This window comes from Zosterops lateralis (genome assembly GCF_965231275.1).
Source record: "Zosterops lateralis genome assembly, chromosome: 33".
Lineage (NCBI taxonomy): Eukaryota > Metazoa > Chordata > Aves > Passeriformes > Zosteropidae > Zosterops > Zosterops lateralis.
Genome location: NC_139793.1, coordinates 2,436,477 through 2,447,044, shown reverse-complemented (window position 1 = coordinate 2,447,044; position 10,568 = coordinate 2,436,477). Strand labels below are relative to the sequence as shown.

General features: G+C 55.2%; 1 protein-coding gene and 1 long non-coding RNA gene across 2 annotated transcripts; both read right to left on the bottom strand.

Annotated features, from left to right (window-relative positions):
• Window positions 1-818: 818 nt before the first annotated feature.
• LOC310921313 (uncharacterized protein) lies at window positions 819-5,109 on the bottom strand. The gene is made up of 3 exons (XM_083881432.1): window positions 4,761-5,109; window positions 3,078-3,156; window positions 819-2,907 (listed from the first exon to the last, which is right to left on the bottom strand). Exons 1-3 carry the CDS (start codon window positions 5,028-5,030, stop codon window positions 2,168-2,170), a joined length of 1,089 nt encoding a protein of 362 aa, XP_083737558.1. The 5' UTR covers window positions 5,031-5,109; the 3' UTR covers window positions 819-2,167.
• A 2,240-nt stretch (window positions 5,110-7,349) lies between these two features.
• Window positions 7,350-8,627, bottom strand: LOC310921357. Its single transcript, XR_014592118.1, has 3 exons — window positions 8,490-8,627; window positions 7,773-7,851; window positions 7,350-7,587 (listed from the first exon to the last, which is right to left on the bottom strand). It is a non-coding gene; the product is annotated as an uncharacterized lncRNA (long non-coding RNA).
• Window positions 8,628-10,568: the final 1,941 nt, after the last annotated feature.

The window sequence follows — 10,568 nt, the reverse complement described above, 5'->3', positions numbered from 1 at the left end:
TTTGTTGTGTTTGTTAAGGTTTAATAAACCTGTGAAATTTTAAAGTCCGTGATTGTTTCTCAAGTGTTACTCACTAAAAGATGGACTGTAGAGAGCAGTTTGCACAGGAAAAAAGAGAACCCAAAAAAAAAAAGAGAAAAATGCCTTGGGAAACTCTATTCTCAGTGCTATAAGCAGAAGGCTGATTGACATGCTCTCTATGCTAATTGTTACCAGAAAGTTCTCAGTTGTCTGTGTTATCATAGATGGATTTTTGGTGCAAGAATTGTAATATTCTTAATCATCTCTATTGGATGCTTCCCTCAGACCACACCTTAACTCCCCACCCACACTGGGGTCTGTAACTACCCCTCTCTGCCCCTTGTGCCTTTTGCCCTTTGTACTGCTTTGTCTGGTTTGGTCCAATACAGTGGACGCCTTATTGTTTGTTATTTTTGTGTTATTAAAATTTCTTTTCAGACAACTGGATCAAAGCTGCCTCTCTCCATTCAAGTCACTGAGGGGCTGAGTCCCAAGGAAACTCAAAGGGGTCTGACAGTCTGGACCAGACTCTGGGAAGTTTCAATGGACCTGTCATCATCTGCTCGGGTGCCCTGATCCTGAGCTCTCCTGTCCCTGCCCTGCTGGGAGCCTGCTCTCACCCCACTGCTCCTTCTGCACTGCTCCAAGCCTTCCCTGCACTGCAGCCCCACACCCCTGCCTGTATGTAGAGTTAGACTTAGACTTACTTAGTTTTTTATCAGTTTTAGGTTTTTTTGGAGGTTTAGGTTTGGTGGGTTGTAGGTGCGAGATTTTGTTTATTTGTTTGTTTGTTTGTTTTTAGTTTAGGACAGGTTTAAACAATTTTAGGGATAAAAAAAGAAAAAAATATTTTAGGGAGCTTGTTTGCTTCAGCTAAACTAACTAAAAGCAAAAAAAAAAAAGTTTTTTGTTTGGTTGTTGTTTGTGTTTTTGATGAATACATAGTTTGGAGAAAAAATGTGTAGGAGTGAACACTTTTTTTTAAAAACAAATTGCACGGGGGGTTGTTTTGTTTTTAGAACTAGTTTTAAAGGTACAGAACACAACATACAGAATATACAGATGATTGGGGATATAAGCTTCATAAAGTTACTTTAGGACATTTTACTCTTTATCCCCCTATAGTCAACTTACTAAAACTAATTGGATTGTAACTCTACATCCAGGTGCTGGCCCAGCTTACTGCTCCTGAGAGTCCTGCTGGGGCCCTGGGACTGACTGCTCCAAGGCTTTCTGAAGCAAAGCCTCTCTTCCATCCCTTCCCATCCTGGTCAAGCTGCCATCACCACCTGCTCCCCGAGCTCACAGCACAGCACCCCTGCAGCTGCAGGGGGATCGAGGGAAAATGCCCAAAGCCAAGAAGGGGTCACTGGGTTTGTGGTTCTGTTTGTTTTAATGCTGTAGTTGTTGTTGTTTGTTTGCTGTATTATACACACTACTAAAGAACTGTTATTCCTATTCTCATATCTTTGCCTGAGAGCTCCTTAATTTCAAAATTATAATAATTTGAAGGGAGGGGGTTTACGTTTTCCATTCCAAGGGAGGCTCCTGCTTTCCTTAGCAGACACCTGCCTTTCAAATCAAGACAAGGTAAAAAATCAGCTCTTCCCAATGAATTTCCAATGTCGATCTGAGTCTCCATAGATGTTCCTGCCCCAGTGCTCATCCAAGTGCTTGTGGGGATCCAGGAGGATGTGGAGACCACCAGCCAGGTGTCTTCCCAACCTGGATTACCAGGAATGTGGGTGATCAGGGCTGTAGCCCTGGTTTGTGCCTGAGATGTTTTGGTTTTCTGAAATTCCTTTCTCAGGGAATTTTCTGTAACCAAGAGACGTGTTTTTGTAACTGCAAATCTGTTTACATTTTTTTCCCTGGGAGGGACTTCTCCTTGATGTCCCTCTGGTCTGACCAATGTGACTGAAGAGGTTTGTCTTTGTTTCACCAATCAAACTGGTCTGTGCAGGACAGTATATAAGGGAGACACATCCTAAGAATAAAAGAGTAATTTTCAGCCTTCTGAAGTCGGGGTCATTGTGGTGTACAACAGCATCACAGGGCTCTCCCCAGTGAGGGTCCTCTGATGGGGGATGGAGTTGGAGCAGAGGATGAAGCTCTTCCTGCAGTTGAGGCACTTGAAGGGCTTCCCTTACCGGTGTCTCCATTGGTGTTGATTCAAGACTGAGCTGGTTCTGAATCTCTTCCCACACTCAGGACACTCGTAGGGCTTTTCCCCGGTGTGGATTCGCCGGTGCCTGATGAGGTGGGAGTTGTGCTTGAAGCCCTTCATGCAGTCAGGACAGCGAAAGGGTTTCTCATCCGTGTGAATTCGCTGGTGTATGAGGAGAAGGGAGCTGGTCTGAAATGTCTTCCCACACTCAGAACACTCATAGGGCCTCTCCCCAGTGTGGATCTTCAGGTGGGAGGTCAGGTGGGAGCTCCGGTTGAAGCTCTGGCCACATTCCGCACACTCGAAGGGCCGTTCCCCGGTGTGGATGCGATGGTGGATGATCAGTCCAGGGGTGTCTCTGAAGCCCTTCCCACACTCAGGACACTCGTAGGGCTTCTCCCCAGTGTGGATCATCTGGTGGCGGATCAGGCGGGACTTCCAGTTGAAGCTCTTCCCACATTCCTCACACTTGTGGGGCTTCTCCTCTTCGTGAAACAGCTCTGAGCTCTGGCTGGATCTCTGGCTGCCTTCCTGGCCCAGGGTGGATCTTTCCTCCTCAGAGCTCCCTGGGCTGGGGTTGGAGTCCCTCGTGCTGTCGGATCTCTGGAGATTTTCCTCCCCGTTGGATTCCTGCCCTGTGGAGTCACTCAAATCAGCCTCTTCCACGGGGTTCTGCCTTGGGGATTTGTTGTCCCTGGTTTCCACCCTCAGCTCCTTGTCTGGGGGAGGAAGGACAAGGAGAGGATGGGATTTGCCTCCGTGCCACAGGGAAGGGGAACGAGATCCCCCCAGTTCATCACTGGCACCGGGGTTGTCCTGCAGCCAGGGCCAGGCTGGGTTGGGAGATGGAGAAGGAGAGAGGGGCAAAGGGCACTGACTTCCTCCTCACCTGCCTGGCTCTCCTGGGGTACCTTCCTCTTCCTCACAGCCTCCTCCTCCATCCGGTGAAGGTTTGGGAATGTGAAATCCTGTTTTGCAGGCAAAACAAGATGTAAGCACCTTGGGTTTGAAGGTCCCTCTGCCCAAATCCATCTCTACAAGTCAGCATTGTGTGTCCATAAAAATCTGCCCTGAAAAAGCCTCCCAGGAGTTCCCTATCTCTGGTCTATCTGTTTTAGGGTTCTGGGATTCCTCCCTGTTCAGGCTGCCAAAGGTCCCAGGAATCTGAAAACTTACCCCCTCTTTGGTCTCCCCACTTAGGGACACCAGGGGTTTTAGGGATTGTAGTGTCCCTTCTCCCCCAGTTCTCTGCCTTGGGGTGCAGGGGGTCCAAGGAGTCCCCCCAGTCCCTCTCCAGGCTGTTGAGGGTCCCGCCAATTGTGGCGTTCCCCCCTCTCTGGGCTCCCCACTCTGGGCTCCTGGGGGACATAGGGCTCTGCTCCTCCAGGCTGCCTCTGCCAGCAGCTGCCACTGGGACCCCCCGATGTCCCCCCAAGGGGCATTTTCTGCTCAGCTTTGGAGATCTTTACTCTCCAAACATCCCCCCCCAAAAAAAACCCAACCCAGGGAGCTACCAGGCCCATGCTGGGACCCAAGTGGGGACACACTGGGAGGAACTGGGAATGACAGGATGCATGCTGCTGACATCTGGGATGCACTGAGAGTGACTGGGATAATACTGGAGGCATCTGAACCACACTGAGGTAGCTGGGAGTGCCTGGGAAAGACTATGAGATTGTTCAGGACAACTGGGATATACTGGGAATGCCTGAGACCATGCAGGTGGGGACTGGGAACAGACTGGGAGCCACTGGGAATGTGCTGGGGGGAACTGGGAGCACACTGAGGGCAAGTGTGAGTGACTGGAGCCCTGCTGGGAGAGACTGGCATCATACTGGGAAATACTGGGACTATACTAGGGGTAACTGGGAGAACTGGGAACACACTGCATGAAAGCTGGAGGAACTCGCAGGAACTGGGACCGTGCTGGGGGCAAATTGTACCATAATGAGAAATGACTGGGAGTGATTTGGTTCATACTGGGATCAGGCAGAGAGTGAGGGGAAGTGACAAGGATCATACTGGCAATGACTGGGCTCATACACTGGGGGTGCTGAGGAAACTGGAACCACACGGGGGGAGACTGAGCTCATCCTGGGAGCAGCCACTGCCGGCCCCGGGACCCCCGAACCCCTTTCCCGGCCATCCCGCCCCTTCAGCCCCAGCACCCCCCAACGGGGTCCCGGCCATCCCAGGGGTCCCCCCCTCTCGGGCTCCCCGCTTTGGGCTCCTGGGGCTCTCCTGTCTCTGGGCTCCCGCTCAGGGAGGCCGCGGCTGTCCCGGGCTCCCCAATCCCGGGGTCCCCCCGCCCCCGCCGGTCCCTCCGGTCCCCACGTGGCCCCGGCAGAGCTCGGAGGGCCCGGCCCGGGCAGCCCAACCCCCACCCAGGGGGGACCCGCATCCCCCCGCCCCCGCCGGGGCTCTGCCCTCCCGGGGACCCCCCCATGTCCCCCCGAGGGCCATCTGCGCCTCGCCTTTGGGGCCCTGCCAGCTCCAAACATCCCCCCAAAAACCCCAAACCCAGGGAGCCCAAACCCGGGATATTTGGGGCGAGCTCCCCCTCCCCGGGCACCTGCGGGATGGGGCCGATGGTCCCGGGGGGCTGCGGCTTCAGGGAGCGCTGGAGCCGCCGGGTTCCCTCCTCTGCTCTTCTTCCTCCCGCTTCCCGCGGCCGCTCCGCCTCTTCCTCCCTCCCTCCTCCTCCTCCCCCGTTCTCTGAGCCCCTCGCAGCCACGGGAGGGGCGGGGATGGAGCCGGGACAGGTCGGGGTGGGCAGCGCGGGGCTCCCGGCTGCTCCCACCCGCTGGGGAAAAGGAAACTGGGAAAACTGGGGGCTGCACATCCAAACTGGGCTCTGCTGGTTGGGAAATTCCGTCCCCTTGAGCTCTTCCCAGAGGCCTGGAGATGTTGGAGGGGGGACTGCAGAGACGGGTGAGGCATCCCAAAAGTGGCATTTTGGGGGGAGGATCCGCGGGGATGGGAATGTCCCGCTCCCTTCCCGGGGCAGGGTCACACCTGAGCCAGGTGTGCAGGGCAGGACCTTGCCCTGAGCCCAAGCCCCGTCCCACCTGCAGGATCTGCTTCCCCTGGGCCTCTTCCTCCTGCGGCCCCAAGCCCAGCTTGGTGCTAAACGAAGGGGCTGGGCCGGGGTCATCCCCTGCCAGGGGCTCTGCACCCCCTCTGCCCCCTCCCCAAATTCCCTCCTGGGGCAAGAGGAGCTGGGGCAGGACCTGTGGGGAGGGAAAAGGGGGTGACACCGGCATGGGGTGGGGGGGGGGTCATACATGCTCTGGGGGGGACACACGTGGCCCCTGGGGACTCCCCTTCACCTTCTCCTGCAGCACCAGGAGGATGAACTGCAACACCGAGTCCCTAAACTGCAGCAGCATCTTTGGGGTGGGGTCTGCAAGCAGCTTTGGGGGTCTGGGGGTGGGTCACATGTGCCCTAAAAACCCCCTCCCAGCCCCACAGACACTCCTGGAACTCTCAAACCACCCCACGGCTCCCGGTCAGGGCACCTCCTCAAATGCTTCTTGCAATATAAATGGCCCCAAGAACCACCAAAACCCCTTCCCATCTCCCCCAAGTCTCACCCAAATTCTCTCCAAGCCACACAGCCTGGCCAGGACCACCAAAACCATGACACAGACTGCCCCAAAAGCCCTTCAAACCCCCTCCCAGCACCACAAATGGCCCCAAGAGCCACAAAAGCCTCTCCTATTTTCCCCAGGATCCCCCAAAACTTCCTCTCAGCCCCACATTGCACCAGCCAGGAGAGGTTGGTGGACAGGAACATCCACAGCCAGGAGCAGCTCAGGCACTTCAGCAGCGATTTGGGCACTTTGGGGGGGCACAGCCCAAACTGGGGAGACCCAGGCCAGGGACTGGGACAGACAACCAGAATTCCTGGAGAACAGATGGGCTCAGGTGGACACGTTCTGCCCACACACCTATGAGATTGTGGCGCTGTTTGCCCGGCCTGGGCAACCCCACAATGCCCAATCCTCCAAAAAAATCCTGTGAACCAACCCCAAATGCACCCCCAAATCCTGGTAAAATAGTGCCGCTTTAGATCCCTTCATTTATTTTTACCCCAGTTCTCGGCGTTTTGATGGGATAAAGATGGAAATTATTTAGGTAGGAAAAGATCTCCAAGATCATCCAGCCCTGCTTGATGCCACCAGAAGAAACAATTGGACAGAGAAGACAAGATTTTTAGGGTGTAAAGTTAGAAAATCAGATCTTCCCATTGAATTTCCAATGTTGCTTTGACTACTCATGGATGTTATTGCCCCTGTGTTCATCCAGGTGCCCATGGGGATCCAGGAGATTGTGGAGACCACCTGCCAGGTGGGAATTCCCACTGGGAATGTGGGTCCCCAGGGCTCTGCCCAATGTAGGTCCTCTGATGGGGGCTGGAGTTGGAGAAGTGCATGAAGCTCTTCCTGCAGTCAGAGCTCTCACAGGGCTTCCCTCACTGGTGGCTCTGTTGGTGGTGTCTCAAGGAGGAGCTCCAGGAGAATCTCCTCCCACACTGGGGACACTCGTGGGGCCTCTCCCCAGTGTGGATGCGCCGGTGGCTGATGAGGTTGGAGTTGTGCTTGAATCCCTTCCCACAGTCAGGGCAGCGGAAGGGCCTCTCCTCTGTGTGAATCCGCTCATGTATGAGGAGATCTGAGCTGGTGTGAAACCTCTTCCCACACTCAGGACACTCAAAGGACCTCTCCCCAGTGTGAATCTTCTTGTGGGAGGACAGGTGGGAGATCTGGGTGAAGCTCTTCCCACATTCCAAGCACTCATAGGGCCTCTCCCCAGTGTGGGTCCTCTGGTGGCTGATCAGGTTGGAGATCTGGATGAAGCTCTTCTCACATTCCAAGCACTCATAAGGCCTCTCCCCAGTGTGGATCCTCTGGTGGACAATAAGCCTGGAGCTCTCGCTGAAGCTCTTCCCACATTCCAAGCACTCATAGGGCCATTCCCCAGTGTGGATCCTCTGGTGGCGGAGCAGGTGGGAGCTGTCTCTGAAGCTCTTCCCACACTCAGGACACTCACTCAGGGCCTCTCTCCAGTGTAGATCATCTGGTGGTGGATCAGGTGGAAGCTTCGCCTGAAGTTCTTCCCACACTTCAAGCACTTGTGGGGCTTCTCCCCATCTTGAAGCTGCTCACGGACCACAAACTCAGGGCTCTGGCTGGATCTCTGGTTGCCTTTCCAGTACAGGGTGGGTCTTTTCTCCTCAGAGCACCCTGGGCTTGGTTTGGACTGTCTCCTCATGAGGGATATCTGAGGCTTTTCCTCCCCGTTGGATTCCTGCTCCGTGGAGCTGCTCAAAACAGCTTCTTCCATGAGGTTCTGCTGTGGGGATTTGTCCTCCCTGGTTTCCATGCTCAGCTCCTTGTCTGGGGGAGGAAGGACAAGGAGAGGATGGGATTTGCCTCTGTGCCACAGGGAAGGGGAACGAGATCCCTCAACCCATCCCTGCCAAGACGGTGTCAGCAGCGGGGTTGTCCTGCAGCCGGGGGCCAGGCTGGGCTGGGAGATGGAGCAGGAGAGAGGGGCAAAGGGGCACTGACTTCCTCCTCACCTGCCTGGCTGTCCCGGGGCATTTTCCTCTTCCTCGCAGCCTTCTCCTTCATCTGGCCAAGGTTTGGGAATGAGAAATCCTGGTTTGGGGAAAAACAAGGGATTGAGCATGTTGAGTTAGAGGGTTCCTCTGCCCAAGTCCATCTCTAGAAGTGACTGGGCATCTGGGGAACCTCCCAAACACCGAGATTCAGGCCTGAAAATGCTTCCCTGGAGTTCCTTGTCTCTGGCCCCTCCCATTTGGTGTTTGGGGGTTCCCCCCTGTCCCAGCTGCCAGGGGTCAGGCTTGTATTGCAGGTCCCCCTTTCTGCTTGGTTCCACCCTCCCCAGAAATCCAAAAAGCTCCTGCCTCTTCTGTCTGCCCATTTAGGGATTCTGGGTTTTTTTGGGGTCCCAGGGTCCCTTCTCCCCCAGTTCTCTGCCTTGGGGTGCAGGGGGTCCAAGGAGTCCCCCCAGTCCCTCTCCAGGCTGTTGAGGGTCCCGCCAATCGTGGCACGCCCCCCTCTCTGGGCTCCCCACTTTGGGCTCCTGGGGGACACAGGGCTCTGCTCCTCCAGGCTGCCTCTGCCAGCAGCTGCCACTGGGAGCCCCCAATGTCCCCCCAAGGGGCATTTTCCACTCAGCTTTGGAGATCTTCATTCTCCAAACGTCTGTCCCCCAAAGAAATAACCCAGGGACCCCCCAGGATATCTGGGCTGAGCTCCTCCTCCTCAGTCACCTGCAGGAAGGAGGGAGGGTGGTGATGATCCCACGGGTGGGGGCTGTGAATTCAGGGATTGCTCGATCTCGTGGTTCCTTCTCCTTTTCTTGGCCCTCCGTTGTCTGTCCTCTTCTTCCTCCTCCCGCTCCTTCTCTTCCATCCCTCCTCCTCCTACTCCCTAACCCCACCTCCTTCCCCTACTTCCATCCCTTCTCTCTCTCCTCCTTCATCCCTCCTCTTCCATCCCTCCTCCTTCTCCTCCCTAATCCTACCTCCTTCCCCATCTTCCATCCCTTCTCACTCTCCTCCTTCATCCCTCCTTTCCCCCCCGTCCTCCTCCTCCCCCAGGAGCAGGCACACCCCGGGTGCCCCGTTCCCCAAGCCCTGGCAGCCCGCGGGAGGAGCGGGGATGGAGCCGGGACAGGTCAGGATGGGCAGCGCAGGGCTCTCGGCTGCTCCCACTCGCTGGGGCCAGGGGGAACCCGCCTGGGGAAAAGGAGAGGGAAACTGGGAAAACTGGGGGCTGCAGATCCAAACTGGGCCTTGCTGGGGATCCTGGGTGGGCACTTCCAGCCCTTGGGGCTCCTCCTTCCTCCTGCCTAGAGATCCGGCAGGAGAGAACACAGAGAGGGCTGGGGGATCCCAGGAGTGGCATCACTGCGAGGGACTGTGTTTTACAGGGATCATGCTGGGAGGAGCTTAGCCCATGGTGGGGGAGAGTACAATCACACTGAGGGAGACTGGGATCATACTGGCATCATCCTGGGAATGAGTAGGAGCCTGCAGGGGCAATTAAGACCATGTTGTGGGCAGATGGGATATACTGGGATTGACCAGGATCTTGCTGAGGGTGACCAGGAGCAGCCGGGATCATGCTAGCAGCAACTGGGAGGAACTGGGAGTGACTGCATGTGTGCTGGGGCTGATTGGAGGCAACTGGGCTTATACTGGGATGAAGTGGGATGATGCTGGAGGTGACTGGGATCATACCGGCAGTGAGTGTGACTACACTGAGGCTGACTAGAATGGTTGTGAGCAAATGGGATCATGCTGGAAGTAGCTGGGAGGAACTGAGAGTGATTGGAAATATGCTGGATGGAACTGGGAGAGAGTGTTTTTTTCATTTGGAAACTGCACGTTGTGATTTCACAGCCAGAACAGAACACCTCACAGCCAGTCCTGCTCCTTGCAATGTTACAGGCCCCGGAGCACATCACAGTCCTGCTCTTTAAGATGTCACAGGCACCTGTGACATTGCAAGGAGCAGGGCAGTGATTTACTCTGATGCCTGTGAAATCATAAGGAGCAAAGTTGTCACATTTTCTGGTGCCTGTGACATCACAAGGAGCGGGGCTGTGATGTGCTGTGGTGCCTGTGATAACACAAGGATTGGGCCTGGCTGTGATGTGCTCTTGTTCCTGTGACATCAAGAGGAGCGAACCTGTGATATTCTCTGGTGCCTGTAAAATCCTAAGGAGAGGGGTTGTGATGATTTACTCTGGTGCCTGTGATATTACAGGGAGGAAGGCTGGTTTTCGTGTGCTCTGCTACCAGTGACACCACAAGGAGAAAAGTTGTCCCATTCTCTGGTGCCTGTGACATCACAAGGATCAGGACTTGCCATGATGTGCCTGTGACACTGGTGCCTGTGACATCACAGGGAGGGGGGCTGGTTGTCAGGTGCTCTGATGCTTGTGACATCACAAGGAACAGGTTTTTGATGTGTTCTGGTGACTGTGATGTCACAAGAAAACAGGCTGTGATGTGCTCTGGTTCCTTTGATGTCACAAGGAGCAGCATTGTCAGGTACTCTGGTGCCTGTGACATCACAAGGAACGATGCTGTGATATGCTCTGGTGGCTGTGATATCATCCGGAGCATGGCTGTGATGTGCATTGGTGCCTGCCTGTGACATCACACAGAGTGGGGTTGTGGTGTCCTCTCGTGCCTGTGAAATCACAAGAGCTGGCTGCGATGTGCCCTGGTGTCTCTGACAAGGAGCAGGACTGTGCCCAGTGAGCTCCACTCACTGCTGATCCCTGGCACACACTGTCTCTGCAGACCCCCTGTGCTTTCCTGGCAGCTCTCAAATCCCTC

Coding starts and splice junctions, on each gene's coding strand:
- LOC310921313 (XM_083881432.1), bottom strand. CDS start 5,030: ATGTGCAGCCCCCAGTTTTCCCAGTTTCCTTTTCCCCAGCGGGTGGGA. Junction 3,157..4,760: donor CCATCGGCCCCATCCCGCAG/GTGCCCGGGGAG, acceptor CCTGCAAAACAG/GATTTCACATTCCCAAACCT. Junction 2,908..3,077: donor ACCCCAGGAGAGCCAGGCAG/GTGAGGAGGAAG, acceptor TTCCTCCCCCAG/ACAAGGAGCTGAGGGTGGAA.